The 24,588-nt window shown below is 35.4% G+C and overlaps 1 protein-coding gene across 2 annotated transcripts in view; it reads left to right on the top strand.

Moving 5' to 3' along the window:
- dok6 (docking protein 6) overlaps positions 1-24,588 on the top strand; it is a 74,473-nt gene that overhangs the window by 30,002 nt on the left and 19,883 nt on the right. For both annotated transcript variants that reach the window (XM_058765249.1, XM_058765250.1), the window contains exons 3-6: positions 5,352-5,466; positions 12,662-12,781; positions 21,916-22,105; positions 22,397-22,535. In XM_058765249.1, coding sequence (XP_058621232.1) covers positions 5,352-5,466; positions 12,662-12,781; positions 21,916-22,105; positions 22,397-22,535 — 564 coding nt within the window. The remainder of the gene's footprint in view (positions 1-5,351; positions 5,467-12,661; positions 12,782-21,915; positions 22,106-22,396; positions 22,536-24,588) is intronic.

Raw genomic sequence — 24,588 nt, 5'->3', positions numbered from 1 at the left:
CCGACAATGGGTCCAAGGATTTCATCCCGATACCTAATGGCAGTCAGGGTGCCATTGTCTAGCCTGTAGAGGTCTGTGCATCCCTCGATGGATATGCCTCCCCAGACCATCACTGACCCACCACCAAACCGGTCATGCGGCCATAACGTTCTCCGCGGCTTCTCCAGACCCTTTCACGTCTGCCACATGTGCTCAGGGTGACCCTGCTCTCATCTGTGAAAAGCACAGGGCGCCAGTGGTAGACCTGCCAATTCTGGTGTACAATGGCAAATTCCAATCGAGCTCCACGGTAGAGCCCTGTTTTCTTAAACCCGCACCCGCCCGCTCGCGCTGAATTTCTGACCAGGACCGCCCGCTCCCGCAACCTGCGTGTTCCACTCCAAAAATGTCAGACTCAGTGTGCAATGACCTTAACTGTTAACAAACATTTTAAGTATGCTAAATAATATGAAATAACTTTAACTTAAGTAAATAAACACATAGATATAACTTAGAAAATAGGTATGTCGCCTCAGGGCAGAGGTGCCAGATTGAAGTCTCTTTCTGATTGTTTGGTCAGAGACATTCACACCAGTGGCTTGCTGGAGGTCATTTTGTAGGGCTCTGGCAGTGCTTATCCTCTTCCTCCTTGCACAAAGGAGCAGATACCTGTCTTGTTTATGGGTTAAGGACCTTCTACGGCCCTGTCCAGCTCTCCGAGAGTAACTGCCTGTCTCCTGGAATCTCCTCCATGCTCTTGAGTCTGTGCTGGGAGACACAGCAAACCTTCTGGCAATGACAAGTATTGATGTGCCATCCTGGAGGAGTTGGGCCCAATCCCAATTCTAATTTATACCCGTTCCCCTTGTCCCTTGAAACAGAGTGTCAAGGGGTAGGGGTGAAAATATTTCCCTAAGAATTGGGACACCACTACTATACTGTCACACATCATTATACGTCGTCTAGCTCCTACAATAAACACACCTATACTGGTGTGATGGTGTGCATTGGAGCCTTACCGTTCTATATTAATGCGTTGCTTACACACACACACAAACAACCACACATCGGAGATCGCGCAGATCACACACCCAGGAGCAAAGAAACTTATCAACGCTGCCCCATGACTTTTATTAATAAGTTTAAATACTGAGTCGCTACATTTATATTTTCCAGCAACGAGAGGATAAAATCGCTGTTTTTGAAGTAAACTTACTCACTGTAAAGGGAAGACGCACATATAAGCAACTTTCATCTCGCTCTCTCTCTCACTCTCTATGGTGGTTATCGCCCTGATCAGACATGAAAATATGTTGTGGCACTATCGTGCAGTCAGTAATAATATGATGTTAGTTTTTTTTTAATAACATGACCGTAAATATGAACACCCAATTGAATGTAACATAAAACAAATGATTACTTTTCATTAAAATCTTTATTAATGCCAATAATGCTTACATTTATGTCTTTTTGTTCTCTCGGGCAGCCATGCTGCCGCTGTAGCCGGCTTATGTTGAGATAATTCATACCCCTTTGTTTGAAGTGTGGTCCCGAAAAATCTTCGTTTGAAGGGCTATCTGGCCCCTCCCCTTACCCCTACCCCTCCAACCAAAAGAGAATCGAGACACCCCTACCTTTTCATGTGAACGTGCAAAACAGAGGGGAAAGGGGAAGGGCTAATGCCAAGTTCACACTGCACGATTTTAGCCCTGATTTTCACTCGCCGACAGGTTTTGCGAATTTGCCGACAAATGCCCGAAATCGGAGGGAAATGAGTGCTCGTTCACGCTAGTGACAATCATGCAGTGTGAATTATCAAAGACGCGATCTTAGAGAATCGCCAATATCTGGACCTGTCGGCGATCCAAAATCCTGCTGTGTGAAATCAGTTCTGACTGAAACATACATCGGTGATGACCTACAGCCAATGAGAGAGCAAGATACAGGGCAGCGGGAAGCTTGGGGAGGACTTTTTAAAAAAAAATGATATATATATAATAAAGAAATTAGCCATGTACAAACAACGTGCCTACATTTTTGCATTAGAATATACAGAACAGGTAGGCTACATGAAGATAATGTATATAAAAATTAAACACAAAAGGGGGCTAGGGTTTTTCCTGTAAATAATATTTTTCTATAAAGGACAAAATATTTATTGCATCACTTTGAGGGATTTTATAGTACTTTTTATAGTAAATCTAAGTACTTAGATTTGTGTATATAAAATTTTCCCAGCAGATGTTGTTAAGTCATCTTTGTTAATTATTGTGTGTTCGGGGAGGACTTATAGACCATAATATCAGCGTGATCTTGCGTTATTTCCTTATCACTTCTCATGTGCGTTTGGCTGTAGTTTGCGGACCAGACAGAGTTGTTGGCGATTCTTCCAATTGTAAAGTCACGCAGTGTGTAACCTCCTGTCGCTGATCCATCATGCAATGTGAACACAGCAGCGACTGAATGCTACCCCAGATAGTCATGCAGTGTGAAAACAACGGTGATCCGATGACTTTGAAAATCATGCTGTGTGAACTCGGCATAAGGGGTAGAAATGGGATTGGGCCTTGGACTGCCTGTGCAACCTCTGTAGGGTCCAGGTATCGCCTCATGCTACCGGTAGTGACACTGACCCTAGCCAAATGCAAAACTAGTGAAAAACAGTCAGAAAATATGAGAAGGGAAAAAAATTTCAGTGGCCTCCACCTGTAAAACCATTCCTGTTTTGGGGGTCATCTCATTGTTGCCCATCTAGTGCACCTGTTGTTAATTTCATTAACACCAAAGCAGCTGAAACTGATTAACAACCCCCTCTGCTACTTAACTGACCAGATCAATATCCCAGGAGTTTAACTGACTTGATGCTATACTCTGATTAAAAAGTGTTCCTTTAATTTTTTTGAGCAGTGTATTTTCAGTTTTCATTTTACATTTGGTTTAAAGCCATGTCCACACGTACACAGGTATTTTTATAAACAGAGTTTTTCCCTCTTCCGTTTTAAAAAAAAATCTCTGTTCACATGAAAACGCAAAAGCATGCTATGAAGCACTGTCAAGAGCATGCCAAACCAACAGGTGGTCATATAATCTCAACCGTAAAGCCATGTTTCGCTGTCTACATGATAACACTGCAAATGGAGTTTTTGAAAATCTTCTAGGTTTCAGTGACCTGGTGCTGCATTTGCGTGTGGACGAATGGCCAAACCGCGTAGAAAAAGCTGCAGTTTTGAAAATGCCCGCGTTTGTGTGGACAGGGCCTAAGTTTTAGTAATTTATGTGCTTTTGTCATTTTTAGTAGTTTTTTTTTTTTTTTTTTCTTAAACTTTACCTTTAGCTTTATTTTTATTTAAGTTTTAGTTTTTGCAATTTAAGTACTTCAAAAAATTTGAAATGTTGCCTGAAATTCATAAGTTTAAGTTAATTTGTTTAAGCTTTTCATCCAATATTTGCATTTTATTTTATTTCAGCTTTGTTTCAATTACCGAAAACTATTTTTAATAGTTTTACTTAACAATAAAAACTCTGCTTCTTAAATGTTCTTTTAGACTGCTCATTGCTAGTCTCAGCTTCAGACGTCATGCCCATGGACTGACTTCCTGACAAGAATGAACTGCAGTATGGGCCAGACTGTTTGATGTCTAGTCAAAGGTCTGGCTACGTGAGACTAGCACATTACTGACAAGCTGAGAAGTTTTCAGAAGATGCTTCCTCACACTCATCAATGCGTCATCCATTCACTATGACACACCCGAGCTTGAGAAGTTCTTTCAAAGCCTTCATCAGATTCATAATCCTTGAACCCACCCTCAGCACAACACAAACACATTCAAAGGCAAACACCTCCTCCCTGTTGCCACAGGCAAATCATACATCTCAAACCAAGAAATGCCATCGGCAAGACTGAGTGTAGTATCTCTTGTCTCGACTGCATTTTAACTGTTTTAACAGAGCTCGAAGAAGTGTTGGTAAACTTTGTGCAACATTGTGTGACTCTAGAAGATGAAGAGAAATGTACCTGAAGAGTCCTTTAAATATAGACCATGCATATTTTTGTACTGTCAGTAAGCAGGTTGCTTTTCTCGGAGGTAATGTTGTTTGTCAAGGCTGTGGAAACATTTTGAATCATGGATGAAAATATCTTGTTATTTAAATTCACGTCCCTTCTAGCTTAATTTATTAAAGCGCATGTAATCACAAAACAATATCAACGTTCATTCATTCTAATTGCAGTATGGTGACAGCTTAGTCATATCCCTAATTATCCCATTATCCCGTACTGGATGAAATGATTTGCAAGTAAAACTGGGGAAAAAAACATTTTTATATGACTTTTTTCTCTCTAAATCAGTGGTTCTCAATCCTTTTTAACTTCATGTTCACAATGTTTACAGCAATAATCTAAGGCCTCGTGATTTTTACAGTTTTTTTGTGATTGCTTGGATAAGGATTAATGACCAATTCTCGCTATTAACTATGCTTGCTTATTACTTAAAAAGCACATATTAATGTCTTATTCTTCATGACCATATTTTAGATCCCTGAACCCTACCCAATACCTAAACTTAAAGTGATAGTTCACCCAAAAATGAAAATTCTGTCATTAATTATTCACCCTCATGTCGTTACATACCCGCAAGACCTTCATTCATCTTTGTAACACAAATTAAGATATTTTTGATGAAATCTGAGAGCTTTCTGCATAGACAGCAACACAACTACCACATTCAAGGCCCAGAAAGGTAGTAAGGACATCATTTAAAATAGTGACATTAGTGGTTCAACCGTAATGTTATGAAGCTACGAGAATACTTTTTATCAGGGTCAGAAAGCTCTCGGATTTCATCAAAAAATACCTTAATTTGAGCTCAGAAGAAGAATGAAGGTCTCAAGGGTTTGTAACGACAAGAGAGTGAGTAATTAACAAACAGAATTGACAGAATTTTCATTTTTGGGTGAAGTATCCCTTTAATTAATAAGCAGCAAATTAGGAGTTTTTTGAGGCAGCAGTCATAGATAATAGTGAGAATTGGTCCCCAAACTAAAGTGTGACCAAAATATTTTTTTACTTATACAATTTCTACCTGATAAATGAATTTAGAGTTTGGCATACTTAGAGAAATATATATTTATTTTAACAATGCCCATGAAGTTATATGATTATTATTGATTTCCATGACTTTTCTAGAAGTCTAGAAATCAGCGTTAACTCTCATCTCCATTTCTCCCTAAAGCCAGGCACTGCAGTAATTTCAAATCATTTCATTTTCAGATAACAGTAACTACATTACCTCAGTGTCATCCTCCTTTCTTTGTTTCCTCCTACTCTTGAGTTTGTTAATTTTGGTAATGAGTTTTGTCGTCTTCTTCCGCAGATAACTGAGCTACACAACATTAAGAACATTACTCGAATGCCACGAGAGACCAAGAAACACGCAGTGGCAATTATTTTCTGCGATGAGATGTCAAAGACATTTGCCTGTGAGTCAGGTAAGCATTGTCTCCAACTCTGAGAAAAGTCTTTGTTGTAGTGCTGGATTGTATCCAAAATGGCTTAATTTATTCTATATTTCAAGATGTGCAAGTATTGATTTTCACATACCAGGAATATTAGTTTATTCTTTGATTTATTCCTTTTACACCTTGAAACTAAAGAAGGTGCTGCAAAGTGTTCAGGTTATTAAGGCTAGTAAGTATTAGAAGAGCCCATTGGGATGCAGAGAATATATATTTTTTTAAATTGTGTCATAGATTGTGTCATAGAGAATGAATACAGCCAAAGGCAACAAGCGGATCAGCAGTTAGAAAACAAACAACAAGAGAAAGGCTTAACAGACAAACACACGTTTGAAATATGAATGAGATACTTTACTCACCATTAGCTTGGCAGCAGAAGGCGTCTATTCCCATGTGTTTTCTTTCCTCTCACACTGTGAATCTTGTAGTGGAAAGATGGCAATGTCAAAACTGATCAAAGCGTTTTCGCAAGAAAAAAAACAAACAAAAAAAACCTACACTCAGAATACGAACATGAATAAGCACTAACTTGGTTGCGAAACAGTTGCAGTTGTAGGTGAGCATTAATACATTTGTCATTTTACTGGACCAAATTAAGCATAATTAACCCCAATTAAGTTTAAAAATGTGTTTGAGAGAAATGTTTGAACTTCCATTCAAGTTTTGGTTTTGGGCTCAGAATTTTCTTTAGAAGAAATTTATACTTCTATGCAGCAAGAACCCATTCAATTGATCAAAAGAGTAAGGACAGAAGTAATTTATGTTACAAAAGATTTCTATTTCAAATAAATGCTCCTCTTTTGAATGTCATATTCATCAAAGAATGTATCACAATTTCCATAAAAACATTAAGCAGCACAACTGCGTTCCACTTAATTTTAGTTTTTTGAGTTTTATTTCAAAAATATAAAAAGTTCTTATCAGATTCTTATATATTGTATAGCTTTTATGCTATTAAAAATACACATGGATATCTGTATGAATGAATTTTATCCATTTACATATCTGTAAATGGATAAATATGCTTCATCTGCTTTTGTGCATAATATTTCAGACCAAGAACCTGCATCTAGTTTAACATGGCACTAACTGCACAGATACAATGCTGAATCATGAGTTTTATAAGTTAAGCCATTCACATCAGCATAAAAACATCTCTATTTTATGTAAATACTTATTTAAATATATTTATAATTTATAATGAGCTGAATTTGCGAAACTCGGCACTGTTGAATGGAATTACATTGAAAAAGAGACATTTGCATACATTTTCTGTGATGGAAGTAGTTATTTACCAGATCATGGAAATGAACGTAACCAGTCATACAGTCATGGTTCAGTGTAGATGAGCAGCCTTTCTACTTTTAAAGAGGTAATTCAAGTGTCTCGATTGCAGGGATAAGGCACTGCATGTCAAACTACACTCTCAAAAATAAAGATTCCAAAAGGGGTTTTTCACAGAACAGGGGTATCCAAACCTGTTCCTGGAGAGCCACTGTCTTGAAGAGTTTAGCTCCAACCCCAGTTAAACACACCTGAACTAGCTAATCAAGGTGGCAAAATCATAAGATATCAATTCGCCTTTGCTTGGGTGGTTAGGTGAGATTTTTCCCCTACTATAGTTAAAATATAAAAAGGTTTAGTGTTCCACATCTTGCACAGTCTACAACATACAGCAGGATTTTGTGGATGTATTTGCACCATTACCTTACTTTCATAATTACTTTAGTGAATTGGCTGCTAAAACAAGTTCAATAACAGCAGGTTTAATTAATTTTTAGTGATTTCCACCCTCAATAATGTGTGCAAAAATGGTCACAAACACATTATTAAAACTCTTTTGACCATAAGAAGCGCTGAATTTGTCCTTCGCCTTCAAATTTCCTGTCTAGCTAAATTCCCAGGTAGGAAACGAGGAGAGAGAGGGAGGAAAGGGGAAGAGATGGAGGAGACGGGAAGGAGAGGCAGTGGAGTGGATGTGCACGGGGGGAGCGGGACGGTGGACCCGCTGGGATATCATTAGCACCTCTGGGGTCTTCCGCACTGCCAGGGGGAGGCGAGGAATGTTCTCCTGAATCCATTTACCACAATAACCTCCCCACCCCCAGCTCTCCTTCACTCCCTTCAGAGGCAGGATATTAATGGGAAATGGGTAGAGCGGGCATAGGGCATAAATGAAGAGCTGTGCGAGATATGGCCATACACTGAGGGTTTAAAAAGTAGACGTGCCTTGAGGCTGTTTAGATGAAGTCTTCAGCAGTATCTGTGACACGTTCAAAGACTGTTCTGTGCTGGATTGTTGCTAATGTGTCCTGCTGCATTAGATCACCTTGTGTCCTTGTGGGAGTAAATCACCTTTGTGGACCTAGGGCGAATATGTGTGTGTGTGTAAACTCAGCTTGTGGCTCTTTTAATTTTGGCACAGGTACATGTCCACGAGCTGCCCCCTATCGAACTTCCCCTTTCTCACAAACTCCGGCCATATGGAGCTTGTGTCCCTCACATGTCCGCCACATGTAGGAACTCGACCTCCCTTGATCCTTCACTTCCACTTCCTCACCTCCCTCTGAGTCTGTCGGGTTACGCCTGTGCTGCTATGACCCTTTTCTTCTCTCTCACTTTCTCCCTCACTATTACAATAATCGTGAGGGCCGCGACTTATAGCTGATTTAAATGATTTATCTAAGATTTAGCATTTTGTTCAACACTGTAAAAAATTCCATTCAATTTACGGTAAAAAAACAGCAGCTGTAGTTGTCAGAATTACCGTAAAAAATATGGTAGCAACATTTTAGGTTTTACCATTTAACTTAAATTAACATTTAAATACCGTAATTTCATTAACTGATATACCAACCTATTGAAGTACTGAAATCTGGAATCAAAGCCCATCACAAGCAGCTTTTAAATATTAACATATATAGAAGGTGCACAGTGTCATTCACACAAATACTAAACACCATCATGGAAACACACATGAAACTGAAATAATGCAATAAACATTGATTTAACAACATTAGATGTAACATACAACCCTATTGTACAAAACTGATAAGAAAAATAAGTTACAAAAGAAACAAACATCAAATTTGAAATGTAACACAGGGAAATCTGGGAATGTCAATTTACGGTTATTCATTGTAAATTATACGTTCTTTTTCCACTTCCAAAAACAGTATACCACCATAAAATTACTTGTAATGTCCAATACAGTTTTTCACTGTACATAGCTGGGGAACTTACCATTAACCATTTAAAAAGTTTTTAGTGTAGCATTTTTACAGTCTTTTACCGTTAAATTCATGGTTATTTTTTTACAGTGAATGCTTCAAGCAATTTGCAAATTCAGTTTAATAATTAATATCTAATAATAACACTTTAACTTTTTGCACCAAAAATATAATATAAAAATAATATGCTGTTAAAAAAGTTTGAGGTACAATTTGTTTTAAATCAATTAATTATTTTATTCAGCAAGGATACATTAAATTTATCAAAAGTGACTGAAAAGGATTTTACATCGTTACACTTTTTTATTTCCAATAAATGCTGTTCTTTTGAACTTTCTATTCATCAAAGAATTAAAAAAAAAAAAAAAAAGTATCATGGTTTCCACAAAAAAATGTTTTCAACATTGATAATAATAATAAATGTTTCTTGAGTAATGGCTGCTGAAAATTCAGCTTTCCTATCACGATAATAAATTATATTTTATAATTGTAATAATATTTTACAATGTTTTTTATTGTATTGTGTATTTTACTGTGGTTCTGATCAAATAAATGCTGCCTTGCTGAGAGACTTTTTTTCAAAAATCTTACTGACCCAAACTTTTGAATGGTAGATTTTCATAATATAAAAATTCAGCAGAGCATTGCATTCGCAATGCCAAGGTCATGAATTTGATTTCCAGGCAATGCATAAACTGAGGGAAAAAAATATATATATATATATTTATTCCTTGCAATATAAAACATTTAGGATAAAACGTCTAGCAAATGCATAAATGTAAATGTTCATTTAAAACCTAAATTTGTTGTTTAAATAAATATTGCTTTGATCCAAATAAAAGCTCTATTAAGTACTTGAGCTTGCTTGCTTTTAGGAAGCTCTGCTCTGCCAAATGAAAATGCTTGCCTTTGAAGAATAAAGCAGTAAACTGTAATTAAATTAGTTTTTCCCCCCTTCCATGTAAATGCATTTTTCACTATTCTTTAAAGTGGCGTCACTGACGTGGTACTCCAAGCAGGGCCCACAGACCCTACTAATCAATAATTAAATTCATTGTCGATTATTTCCATTACCGATTTGTTGTTGCAGTCCTAATCTATTTCATCCATCCTGACCCATTTTCTTGCTTCTAACTATTTATCATGTAGTTCTTCTCATTTCCTGTGCTCTGAGTGAACCATTAACCATGTGAAGATGTTGTGCTGTAAAGTGCTGTGATTCCACCGGGCATCTTTGTGTTTGTGCACATAGCTGCCTGAGCACTTGAGAGTTTGCCATGCTGATGAAGTATTTGTTTATCCAATTTTCCACTCAGTGGGCCCAAAAGTGTGTGTGAATTTAGACACACTTAAAGGTCACCGTCTCAGGAGAGGCCATGCAAAAAAAAAAAAAAAAATTCCAGCAAAAAGCTTGTATAGAAAAAGGGGGAAATATGCACAATGATTTGAGTTTAATAAGTTTGATAAAGAGAACTCGAGGCATTATGTTTTTTTTCCAGCTTTTGGATCTGTGTGCATGATTTACAGAGTATTATGCGTGAAATTATTTGACAAGTGTCTATTGTACTATTCAAAAAATTAATTTGGCACATTGAATTGAATATTTTGAATGGTACCTGCTCACATTCCTCAAGCAGGCAAAATTAGAATGTCAACAGCCATACAGTATTCATTATAAGCTTCAATTACTACAGCTGAAATATACTTAGGGCAACATCAAACAGACAGCCATTGTTATTCAAACAAGCTCAGCTGAAAACGCAAACTTGACGAGGTCACGAATCTGCTAACAACTACTTGGCACGTAATTAGACAAATCTAATCTCATAATGTTGAGCTTTCAAATCCATGTCACATGCAGAAGCGGTGTAGACCGAGCTCATTTTGTAGTTGGCGTAGTCATAATTTGTGCTCCCTTTCCTTTGTGTCATTGTGCTAAACTGCATTAGGTGTTTCAGAGCGGATGTTGATTTGTGAGGTTCACTCATTAGAATGATGCTCTTCAGAGTCTGCTGTAGATTAGCCTGGAGCTTTTGAAGAATAGAGTAAGAATGGTGTGCCAAAATAAAAAAAGCTCAACTCCTACAGAATGCTATTTGTGTTGCTCTTTTGTGTGCATGCAGGGGCCAGAATAACTATTGCTACACCTCCCAGTGATGAGCGAACTGAGAAAGTGTGCCACTCTAAATACTTTTAATTACTGCCTATTAAACTCTGCATTATTTATATTTCTGAAACTGTAAATAAATAACAATAACTGTATGTAAACTATCACCTCAGATCATATGTACTATATGTACTAAATACAGTTATGTATTATAATTAATATTTATATTATTTATTTATAGGGAGGGGAGGGGGGGAGACAGAGAGAGGAAGAAAAAGAGGGAGAGAGGGCAGAAAAACAAACAAAACAAACAAACAAAACAAAGAACAAAAACTAACAGCAAACAAAACAAAAGCAAAAAACAAAAGTTAACAACAAACAAAAAAAGAACAAAAACTAACAAACAAAACAAAAAACAAAAACTAACAAACAAAACAAAACACATAGTGATCTATGACATTGTATTATGTTGAATATTAAAGTTTTTTAGTATCTATTTTTTAATGAGGGGTTTGTGGACACATTCATGTTTTCATATTTGTGGAGTAATTATAATTAAAATTATATTTTAATATATTCTGAGGTGAAAATATATTAGACCCATTGTGGTAAGATGACCCCCAGAACTGGCACAGAAGGCCTCAAGTGGCATGTTGTTACTACTGTTATTATGTTTCATTTTCATACTTATTGCAATTCATATATGGCTATTATTCAGTAATTCCGTTAATTACTTTACAGACATCTTCACTTTTCATTAAAACCTATAGGCTAATTGAGTGAAATAATTTAATTTAAATTCATAGTGTTGCAATTGTATATCTGCAATTAAAATACGGGCAATTAAATATGTAAATATTCATATGCCTGTATAAAAGTCAAAGAATAAATTTACATTTCAGATGAATCTCTTTTACTGGGATTCTGCTTTGTCTGTCTTCGGTTCTTCAATTACTCAACTAAATTGTCAAAAAGAAAATTTTAAATAGAATAATTGATTTTAGGATTTTACATTAATGACACTGTAAAAAATATATAAATATTATTCAAATTAATATCAAAAGCCACTTATACATTTTGTAAAAGTTTAACCAGGGGGCTTCTTGCCCCAGATACCTCAGTTGCTTCTTTGAATGATTTTACATTTTGATTTAATGACCTGATTCTGCAAATGTTTCTGTTTATTTCCCATAATAACATTATGCATCGTCATCCTGCACATGCTAAGCTTATATCTAAATAGGTTACAATTTAAAAATAAATGCACATTGTTCTTATAAGCAGGGCATTGTCCCCCATCTTACCCTATACAGTGTGAGAGTAATAAATAGTAAAGTTCACATAAAAATGAAACTACCGTCACCATTTCCCCTCATGCTGTTGCAAACCTGTATGGCTTTCTTTCCTCCATCATTTCACTTCCTAAAAAGGGTCAGTAATTCTGTTTTCTTTAGTTGACAGCCAGGTTTTACTCACATTTGGCACTTGGCGAGTATTTTTAGACACTGTGTCCACACCTATGAACTTGACTGTCTATCTGCCTGTCTGTCTGTCACTTCTATATGTCTGTCTGTCCATCACTACACGCCTTTTTGTCTGACTACTGGCTGCTTAGTTTTAAAGCAGAAGGCATTCAACGTAAAGGCCGAGGTGGTCGATGGCTAGAAAAAATAATGTTCATCATCAACATAGCATTCACAAATTGCTTGTTTCTGTGCATTAAAGTGCTAAATCTGTAAATGTGTTTTCCTCCTGCTTGTTGCCGTCTCTTCAGCAGCTGCTCCTGTATGTTTGCATATAAAAATTATGCTATGGATGTGTGTGTCCACAGAGCTGGAGGCCGAGGAGTGGTGGAAGTTATTGTGTTTGGAGTGTCTGGGCAGCAGACTTAATGACATCAGCCTGGGAGAACCGGACTTGTTAGCAGCAGGGGTGCAGAGGGAACAGAACGGTCAGTATCCAATTAGAGCCCGGCTTTTTGCGTGATTTTGCTCTTGTACTCCCTAAATGATTCTATTACAGGGTCCAAATGTGTTTGTTAAACACAGTCCCTCCAGGTCTGTTCTCATGTTTATAAATGATCTGCTCGGGCCAAGGTTCTTTACTAAGCACTAATGGGTACCGCCGTGCATCAGAGCATCAGCCCATAATGAAGCTTGTCATAGAGATGGATGAGATTATGGCGCAGAAGAAAAGCAGGATGAATGCGTGTGGCACCTCTGCGAGAAAACGCTTAAGAGAATGAGTGAGAATCTTTAGCGAATGCAATCCGTTTCTTTCTGGAATGAATGAAGCAATGTGTGGCCAAACGGTTAAATTAAAGCACTGGGTCTAAAAGGGTTTCACTTCAGGAATCTTCACACCAGGTGACAACCCAAAACAGCACCAGGATTGTTCACTGTACAATAAACAACAACGAAAATGAAAAAAACAAAATTATTAGTATTAATAGTATTCATTTGCATTTGGTGTTGGCGTCTGCCTTTTTTGGCTAGTTTCTACCAAGTGACAGGTGAATTTGCATCAAAATACAGCAAAATGAGCATTTGCTCTACAACAAAAAAGATATGAAGAATGTTTTATTCTAATTTCTAAAAAGAAAACAACAACATGCTTATATGAACATTTTTAGTTTTTTTAAATATAAAAAAATTATAGAATTGTTTTTCATTATATATAAATGTATAATATTTAGTGTAGGGAAATTTATAAAGTGTTATTTTCATTATTTTTAATCATTAAATATACAAATATTTATTTTTAATTTTATATTAAATATAATATATATATATATATATATATATATATATATATATATATTAGTGCTGGGCAACGATTAAATATTTTAATCGCGATTAATCGCAGCATGCGCAAAATTCAATAATGAAATCAAAAGTAGTGTATTGCATAATTATTCTTTCAAAGTACTGCTGTATGAACAAAAGTGCAATAACATTTGGTTTGTCAAAACTTTAAACAAAGTGCTTTTTTACAGCAGTTAAAAGTTAGTAGCAGTTAACATTTTTTTGCATTTAAGTGATACTTCAGACTCAAGTACTCGATGATAAGACAATTCAGCTTTGCAGTGGTTACAAATAGCTTTAGTTCTATCAACTCCACCGTGTGGAAGAGGTTTAAAATAAAAATGTCCATTTAAGATTTCGGTACCTTTTTCCATTTTTCTGTCCGCACCAGATATTTTCTGTTTCGCGCTGTAGCTCTCTTAGGCACAGAACAAATGCTTTCATTGGTTGAGACGCGTGATGACGCTCATCCCAAGCAGCCAGTAGCCTACTGATAAACATCCCACCCTCCTGTGACCCATGGTTTGTGTTGTATTCGGTTGTATTATTACAGTCTATCTATGTGTATTCAAACGTAGTGAGCAACGGACTTTCAAAATAAAAAGTACGTTAACGCGCAATAAACTAATTGTCGGCGTTAATTAATTAATGCGTTAACGCGATAAAAGCGTTAACTTGCTCCAGCCCTAATATATATATATATATATATATATATATATATATATATATATATATATATATATATATATATATATATATATATATATATATATATATATATATATATATATATAATATTTATTTATATAAAATATTTAATATTTATTTATATTAAATAAAGACTAAGAACAATCTTGAAGCATTATTGAATTTAAATATATTATATTATTGTTTATTAGTAAAGTATATTACACTGTAAAAAGTGATAAGTTGATTGTATTTTAATTTAATGGTTTTAATTGTATACATTTTATTTTAACAAACCCCCAGTCTGCAGTGCTTATGATTTTTTATTCCAGAGAGATTTTAAATTAAATATAATTGTTTCTGTGGCTATAAAAACAGTCCTGATCCACAAGTTGAGGCAACTGCTTCTCCTCCAAGATCAGACTGTTTCAGTCTGAGATGGCCTGAGTTGTGTCTGTGTTTATGTGAGTGTTTTTTTAAACATAATTCAGAAAATCAATACCAGTTCATCTCCAAGTGCTGCCGAAGCATTCAAGCATTAAGCTGCAGCAGACACCATATAGAGTGATCATCAAATTTTTTTCAATCAAATGACAGGCAAATATTGATTTGTTTTCATAACGAGAGCACAATGTGTATATGATTATATCAGCTGGAGGTCAGCAAAATGATCGTTTCTCCGCTGTTCGACAGCTGAGGAATAACGAGCAGAGAGTTTGCCATTTGTGCTTCAATTAGACCCCTCTAACGGCGGGCTGCGATAATTAAATCAGAGTTAATTTTCACAATCCCTAAAATAGCCCCCACATTACATTGCCTCTTCCTCCGGAGAGACACATAGCTTATTTTGAAACATTAGGTATAATTAGGCGCTATTAATTTGGATTATGAAGTGCACCCTTGTCTTTTGGAGCTAATTGTGATGGTGTGGTTACTCCAGTCGTGGTTGGCTCAGCTGCGGCTCTATGGCAACAATCTGTTGACCTTTGTGCACTGCAAGAAGAGAAAATAGTCCGTCGGAAAAATCATAATCATGCTAGATGGCTCTGTTGAGATGTGCTCGAGATTCCCAGCCGTACCCTTTAATTCTCTGTCATCTTTAGGCAGAGCAGAATCTTTCAGCTGCCCAAATAAAAGCTGTTTGAGATGTCTGTAAATATGACAGCCGAATGGACTCTACCGCCACGGTGGTTGCCCTTTTTTAAGCAAACTGAATTATTATTAAAAGAAATGTGTCTCAAACAGCAGTCTGCAACCTTTTCATATCGGTTAAAGAAACCACCCCGTTATGAGTTTTCTTTAACATATAAGACATTGGTCATTTCTGTCAGTGTAAGCTCCTATTGTTGCTGAACCTTTTTGAGTTATTTACGATTAAGCAGGATGACAAAACTGAATGGCTACTATAAGTCTTGCTTTCTTAAAATAATACATTTTATTGGGTGCACTTCATCTGTGCTTGTTATTCTGAAGAAAAAACATCTGTATCAAAATATATAGAAAATGTCACTTTTGCAAAAATACTGCACATTTTTTACAGCCTGACCCCTTCAGCTTCATGGCTCCAATCTTATACAGTATATAAAAGCTACTTTTAGTGATAGTTTTGTCCACTGGCAAACTGATTCTATCTACTCAATTTCAATAAATATTTAATACATATATAGATTTTATTACAATTCTAAACACTCACATCCTCAAGAGGTTTTCATTGTTCAAAGCTTTCTGCATCTGAAGAGGTCAAATTACGTTTTTAATTTTAATTTTAATGTATACAATGGTTTCAAGTATTTTTTATTTTATTTTATTTTAAAATGTTAACAAACCCCCAATCAATACTTACTTTAGTAGTATTGAGATACAATTGTTATTTTGTTGTGCGTTTCTGTTATTTTAGTACATCTAATTTAACTAATTAGATGTTATTTTAGTACATCTAATTTAGTACATCTAATTTAACCTCCGCTGCGCGTCGGGCGGTTCTTCGCCTCCACGTCGTGCATTCAAATCGTTTAATGCACAGCTAGCCGTTGATTATCCCTTACATATACACACATATAGGGCCTACATATACATATATGTATGTATATATTAGGGATGTGCGCTACGACTAATTTGACTGTCGTTTAACGGAAGTTTTGCATCCGACTAGTCTAAAAGCTAGAAACCCCCAAAAAATGGCAAAAGAAAAAAAAAAAAAAAACTGTGCGTGAATGACAGCCTACACTTGAACAGAGGTGTAGAATACTTGAGTAATTTTACTTGATTACTGTACTTAAGTATTATTTTGGGAGATTTTTACGTTATTCAAGAACAATTTAAACTGACTACTTGTACTTTTACTTGATTACATTTCTAAAGAAAAAAACAGTACTTTTTACTCCTTACAATTTTATTGCAACTTAAAAAGTACATTAGATTTTTATGTTATCTTATACACATTAAACATGGAAAACGGAAGCTCAAACGAAAACGAGCTCAAATCTGAGGAAGCATGTTGAGGTAGCAAAGTTGCGTTTTCCCCAAAAAGTTTATTCATTATTATTTGTTTTGATAGAGCCATTAGCTGTGTAATACATTGGCTGAATGCACAAGATTGAGTGCAAATAAAATCATTGATACATTTAAAAAAAATATATAATTAATATTTTTGTGGGAATTCTTTTTTTTTAATTAAATGTTACAAATCTCCAAAAAAGTGTTTAAATGAACATTGTACGTTTACTTAATTGTAATTCAATACCTTACCAGGTAGTGGATAAGTTGTATTAAAAATATGTCATTATATGACGCATTGAGTAGGAATTTGGACTCTCAATGTATATTTTCTTAATCTTAATAATTACACGATTTGCTCATTAATTCATATATTTAGTCGCAAATAATTATGTAGCAATATTTCCTGAGGAAAAAGCCCCCACAAAAAAATTCCTCAAAAAACAATTAAAAGATGAATTATCCTTTTAGACAGTGACGTAGACAACACGAAAAAGGTGGCCTTTCAAAACGTTAATATTGTATTCTATGTTTTAATTCTATGACTCTCTTCATTAATTCAACCCATTCTTGCATTCTGTCTGGAATATGTTTCTAACCTCTGGATCACATTGTTATTAAGTGATAGTTCACCCAAAAATTAAGATTCTCATGTCGCCCCAGATGTTTATGACTTTCTTTCTTCAGATGAACACAAGCAAAGATTATTAGTCCATATAATGCAAGGGGACAGGACCACTTCAAAGTGAACACGACGGTCAAGTTTAAAATATTGGTATTCGTAATTTTCATTGTTTCACTTAACAGGGGTTGTATGAGTTACTGTCATATTCACTTTGTGTAGTTTTTGAAGTGTCATTTTTGGACGTCCCATACTTGTTATACGAAAAAAGATGATTTAGTTTAGATGATTTAGATCTTAGTTTGTGTGTTCATCTAATAAATGAAAGTCATTTTATATATATATAAATTTTCTGTAAAGCTGCTTTGCAACGATTTGTATCATGAAAAGCGTTATACAAATAAATTTGAATTGAAAAACCTGTATTTTTCTCCCTTTAACAAAACTTCTGTATGTCTGTCAGAAAAAAAAGTACTTCTACTTTTTTAATACTTGAGTACAATGTAAAGTTGCACTTTTTTACTTTTACTCAAGTATGTTTTTGGCCAGATACTTGTACTTTTAATTGAGTAAAATTTTCACTGAGTATCTTTACTTTCACTTGAGTAAAATTTTTGAGTACTTTCTACACCTCTGCACTTGAAATACTTAATCTTTGCATCGCACTGTCAAATCCCTCAATGAAATCTGCTAAAAATAGGTCGCGATTATGCCGTATGCTTGCCTCACGTTATCATCATTTAATTTTAGGCGGTCGTTAAACAGAAAATAAGGAAGAGCATACACTCAACATAAACCAGTGCATAGCTTATTTATTCAGATCAGCTGGAGCAATGCAGAAATGGAAAATAGACTGACAGAATTCTTCATTTTCATATAACATTAGCCAACATATTAAACACAAATCAAAAACAATAGGAAAGTTTATCAAGGAATAGCATTAAAACGGCTTTTAAAAATGTACTTCATCTTGGCTATATTGTCTAAAAACAAAACAATGCTCGTTTTACTTACTCAGACCATGCGCATTTGTTCAGTGAATTTAGGAACTGAAGTTACAGGCACGTAAAGAGATAACTACAAGCAAGCAGACAGTTTCGAAAAGAGCCTGTAAATCCCGCACCACCACCGAAGTGGGTCTTCGAGGAATAGACGGCGCGGATGGGATTGCGGACCGCAGCGACGGGTTGTAGCGTATGACATGATTGTCATTTGCTGGCTTTGGCTAGCCTCCAAGCTAACGCATACGTGCCTGTATTGAATATGATTACTCATCGCTCCAGTAGAGTTATTATAAGCCAATTTGACATTACACAGTTTACACAAAATTTTTCAGTTTCCTTCTAATTCAAAATAATCCCACACCTTGCTGGTTCTTGGCGTGGTCATTCCGAGCTTGCTGCAACTGACATGAAGAAAAGGCATGCGAGGTCTGAGGTAAAAAATGTAGTTTCCGCCCAGATATGCTTTTAAAAATATTTATATACTTAAATATTTTGATATTTATTATTTTTCAAAAGTTTTATTTTAGCTTGTTGTTAAAATGTTTTAAATGTAACGTTAAAATTATGTTCATTTTTTTCTCTCTCTCGTGTAATCGACGGAGCTGTACCGTTTAGTCGACTAGACCCGCACATCCCTAATATATACAGGTGCTGGTCATATAATTAGAATATCATCAAAAAGTTGATTTATTTCACTAATTCCATTCAAAAAGTGAAACTTGTATATTATATTCATTCATTACACACAGACTGATATATTTCAAATGTTTATTTCTTTTAATTTTGATAATTAGAGCTTACAGCTCATGAAAGTCAAAAATCAGTATCTCAAAATATTAGAATATTTACATTTGAGTTTGAATAAATGACCATCCCTACAGTATAAATTCTGGGTATCTCTTGTTCTTTGAAACCACAATAATGGAGAAGACTGCTGCCTTGGCAATGATCCAGAAGACGAACATTGACACCCTCCACAAAGAGGGTAAGTCACAGAGGGTCATTACTGAAAGGTGTGGCTGTTTACAGAGTGCTGTATCAAAGCATATTAAATGCAAAGTTGACTGGAAGGAAGAATTTGGGTAGGAAAAGGTGCACAAGCAACAGGGATGACCGCAAGCTTGAGAATACAGTCAAGCAAAGCCGATTCGAACACTTGTGAGAGCTTCACAAGGAGAGAACTGAAGCTGGAGTCAGTGCATCAAGAGTCACCATGCTCAGACGTCTTCAGGAAAAGGGCTACCAAGCCGCTTCTGAACCAGAGACAACGTCAGAAGCATCTTAACTGGGCTGTGGAGAAAAAGAACTGGACTGTTGCTCAGTGGTCCAAAGTCCTCTTTTCAGATGAAAGTAAATTTTACATTTCATTTGGAAATCAAGGTCCCAGAGTCTGAAGGAAGAGTGGAGAGGCACAGAATCCATGTTGCTTGTAGTCCAGTGTGAAGTTTCCACAGTCAGTGATGATTTGGGCTGCCATGTCATCTGCTGGTGTTGGTCCATTGTGTTTTCTGAAGTCCACAGTCAACGCAGCCATCTACCAGGAAATTTTAGAGCACTTCATGCTTCCTTCTGTTGACAAGCTTTATGGAGATGCTGATTTCATCTAAGCCCCAACTAAGTATTGAGTGCTGTACATGCTCATACTTTTCATTTTCATACTTTTCAGTTGGCCAAGATTTCTAAAAATCCTTTCTTTGTATTGGTCTTAAGTAATATTCTAATATTTTGGTTATACTGATTTTTGACTTTCATGAGCTGTAAGCTCTAATAATCAAAATTAAAAGAATAAACATTTGAAATATATCAGTCTGTGTGTAATGAATGAATATAATATACAAGTTTCACTTTTTGAATGGAATTAGTGAAATAAATCAACTTTTTGATGATATTCTAATTGTATGACCAGGACCTGTATACAGTATCTGCATTGTTAATCCTTTTGATCTTTTATTTTTTTTTAAATCACAAAAATCTAACCTTTCATTGGATAATAAGAATTTAAAATTGGGGAAATATCATTATGAAATAAATGATTTTCTCAAATACACATTGGACACAATTATTGGCACCCCTAGAAATTCTTATGGGTAAAATATCTCTGAAGTATATTCTCATTCATATTCACAATTTTGAGCACTCCAGGGTGATTATGAACATGAAATTATCCAGCCATGGCTTCCTGTTTCACAGAAATATAAATAGGAGAGAAAACAAAGCCCAAATTCCCTTAATCATTCATCACAATGAGAAAAACCAAAGAATATATTTCTGATGTGCAGCAAAAGATAGCTGAGCTTCACAAATTAGTGAAGTGGCTTCAAGAAAAGATCAGTGATTCCCATTTCCACCATCAGGGCAATAATTAAGAATTTCCAATCAACATAAAATGTTACGAAACTGCCTGGAAGAGGACGTGTGTCTATATCATCCTAATGCACAGTGAGAAGGAGAGTTTGAGTGGCTAAAGGACCACAGCTGAATAATTGCAGAAAATAGTTGAGTCTCGGGGTCAGAAAAGCTTAAAAAAAAAATAGGCAAACAGCACCTACATGTTGTTTGGGAGGGTTTCAAGAAAAATTCTCCTAGTTTCTCTCCTGCATTTTCAGTTATCAGACATGACTGGAACTTCAAATGGGACTGGCTTCTATGTTCAGATGAAACAAAAGAATGAGCTTTTTAGCAGCGAACACTCAAGATGGGTTTGGTGAACACAGGGATAAAAAGTACCCCATGTGTACAATGAAATATACTGCTGTATTTTTGATGTTGTGGGCCTATATTTCTGCTGAAGGTCCTGGACATCTTGTTTAGACGCATGGCATCATGGATTCTATCAAATACCAACAGATAAAAAAATCAATAAGTGACTGACTCCGTTAGAAATCTTATAATGGGCCATGTTTGGATCTTCCAACCGTACAATAATCCAAAAACAAACCTCAAAAACAACACAAAAATGTGTCACTGAGCACAAAACCAAGCTTCTGCTATGGCCATTCCAGTCCTCTGACCTGAACCCTATAGAAAATGAGTGAACTGAAGAGAAGAAGCACCGTCATGGAGCTGGGAATCTAAAGGGTCTGGAGTGATTCTGGATGAAGGAATGGTCTCTGATCGCTTGTCAGGTGTTTAGAGCTGTTAAACTGGTAAATGGAGGTTTCAAAAAGTATTGAATAAAAGGGTGCCGTAAATTGTGGCCAATTTGTATTAGAGAAAAACATTTATTTCGTAATGATATTCTCCCCCCCCTTTAAATTCGTATTATCCAATAAAAGGTTAGATTTTTGTGAATTTTTTTAAAATAAAAGATCAACAGTGCAGATTTACCAAGGGTGCCGATATTTTTGGCCATGACTGTATACATATGTATGCATGTATATATGTTTTGTTTTTTAAGTGAGGAATTTTTTTTGTTAGTTTTAGTTAACTATAGTACTTAAGATTTTACATTTATTTATTTTTTTTATTCCAGAAAGATTTAATGTTTACTTGATGCCGACCCCAAACCTGGACATCTATGGAGAGTGCACAATGCAGATCACCCACGAGAACATCTACCTTTGGGACATCCATAATGCCAGAGTCAAGCTGGTCATGTGGCCGCTCAACTCCCTGAGGAGATACGGCAGAGACTCGACCTGGTTCACATTTGAGTCTGGGAGGTGTGTGAACGACATTCGATTCTAGTTGGGAGTGCTTTTGTTTGACAAGATGTTTTCATCCTAAATCCAATAGTCCTGATTCTGCTGCTCTGGATATTGATTCGCTGATTCATGAAGGTGCTCAACATTTAACATATGCTTTCCCTTGCAGGCTGCCCTTAAACTCTACTCTTACTGTTCAGCCAATTACAACAAGAACATGAGTGTATTGAAAACTAATAGAAGCTATAATTGCTTAACGGATGGGTGGGTGTGTGTGTGTGTGTGTGCATGTGTGTTGTGCTCTTACAGGATGTGTGATACAGGAGAGGGTTTGTTCACGTTCCAGACCAGAGAAGGCGAGATGATCTATCAGAGAGTTCACTCTGCCACACTGTCCATCGCTGAGCAACATGAACGCATGATGATGGAGATGGAGAAGAGCTCACAGGTATAGTAAAAGTACATGTCCCATAATTCTACAGGGTGCAGTGGGGAGAAAGGCAGTTATTATTCAGTATTTTATAGCAAGGTACTGTATGTATTATTCCGTAATGTTAGTACAAGCATATTTCACAAATAAGTCTCCATTGCTGTGTTCAAAATGGAGGGAGGTTCCTGGAACCCCTATTAAAACACAAAAAGCTACTTGAGGGGTTCAGTTTTTAAGTTGTTTTATTTATCTATATAATTTTATAGAATGAATGACATTACATTCTGTTTTAGTGAATTTAAAATTCACTTTTCATTAGTGATTCGAAGTTAGTTTTCCATAAAAATTCTAAACATGTTTTGTAAGGTGATACAAATGTTTATAAATTTATGATTTTTAATATACATAAATTGCTAAAATAATAATAATAATAATAATCACTTCTATCCTTTAACTATTGATTTTAATTACCTTAAACAAAACTAAAAATCATAAGCAAGGTTTAGGTCTCAAAACAGACTACCATTCAAAATTTGGGGATCAGTAAGATTTTTTTTTTTTTCTTTTTATGGAAAAAAATTAAGACTATTAAGCAAGGATGCATTAAATTGATAAAAAAAATAACAGTAAAGACATTTGTAATGTTACATTACATTTCTGTTTTAAATAAATGCTGTCCTTTTTAACATTCTATATATTCCCCCAAAAAAGTATTATATTAATTTATTAAGGTTTCCCCTAAAATATTAATCATCACAACTGTTTTCAACATTGATAATAATAAGAAATGTTTCTTGAGCACCAAATCAGCATATTGATCAGCATGTGACACTGAAGACTAGAGTAATGATGCTGAAAATTCAGCTTTGCATCACAGGAATAAATTACATTTTAAAATTAATTCAAATAGAAAACAGTTATATTTCACAATATTAGTGTTTTTGATCAAATAAATGCAGCCTTGGTGAGTATAAGAGACTTTGAAAAAAGCATTCAAAGTTTACCGACCCCATACTTTTGAATGGTATTGTATATGTGATAATTTCAAAGATTGACATATACTAAATACAGTAAGTTTGCAGCATTTTTTAATTAAATTATTACTAGTGCTGTCAGTCTATTAAACATATTAATTAATCGCACATTATTCTGAAATTAAATAGTTCTAAATTAAATATAGATGAATCCTCAAAGCTACAAAAGTTATTGATTTCCTTATTTTTCTTTTGTTCTTTGATTAACAGACATCACAGCTGCTGGGTTATTAAGTTATGTGGCTGCTATTACTTTAAGAGCTGCTGCTGCTAAACCAGAGGCAGGTCTGACACATTCTTAAAAGTGACTCATATATAACAAATATATACGGTAACACTTTATTTTAGGGTCTCTTAACTAGTTGCTTATTAGCATACATATTACGAGAATATTAGCCATTTGTTAATACAAATTAAGCACATATTAATGCGTTATTCTACATGACCTTATTCTACATCCCTAATCCTACCCAATACCTGAACTTAACAACTACCTTACTAACTATTAATTAGGAATTTATTGAGGGAAAAGTCGTAGTTAATAGTGAATAAGTGTTCCCTATTCTAAAGTGTTACTATATATACATATATGCACAGTTTTTTAAGGCAGCTTTAATCGCTTTTTTGGTAACTTCGTGACTTAATTGACGGCTAAACTACGACATTGCATGACATTTATGAAATACAGTGCGCCGCTACATTCGTGCATAAGATTGAAGAGCATGCACTACGTGCACAGTAGCCTATAACAGCTGACAGGACAGGAAAATTTGTTTTCACTGACATATGGCCTGCAGACGTGCCGGTATTCAGTAATGCGATATATCACGATAATGAATATGCAAGATATTGTTATTGTGGGGACTTCGAAATACCAAGAATAATTATTTACTACAAATTATTCCGAATTTTGAAGGCATTTTAAGAATACTTTTCCCATCAACTGGTTTCAATGCACAACACCGCTGTATGCTGCATGTGCACTCTGATGTAAACAAGCACTGATTAGAAGCGCATGGCGGAGCGCGTGAGAGAAA

Source organism: Onychostoma macrolepis, chromosome 24 (assembly GCF_012432095.1).
Source record: "Onychostoma macrolepis isolate SWU-2019 chromosome 24, ASM1243209v1, whole genome shotgun sequence".
Classification (NCBI taxonomy): Eukaryota; Metazoa; Chordata; class Actinopteri; order Cypriniformes; family Cyprinidae; genus Onychostoma; species Onychostoma macrolepis.
Note: the sequence above shows the minus strand (reverse complement) of the source record. Positions and strands in the feature narration are given on the sequence as shown.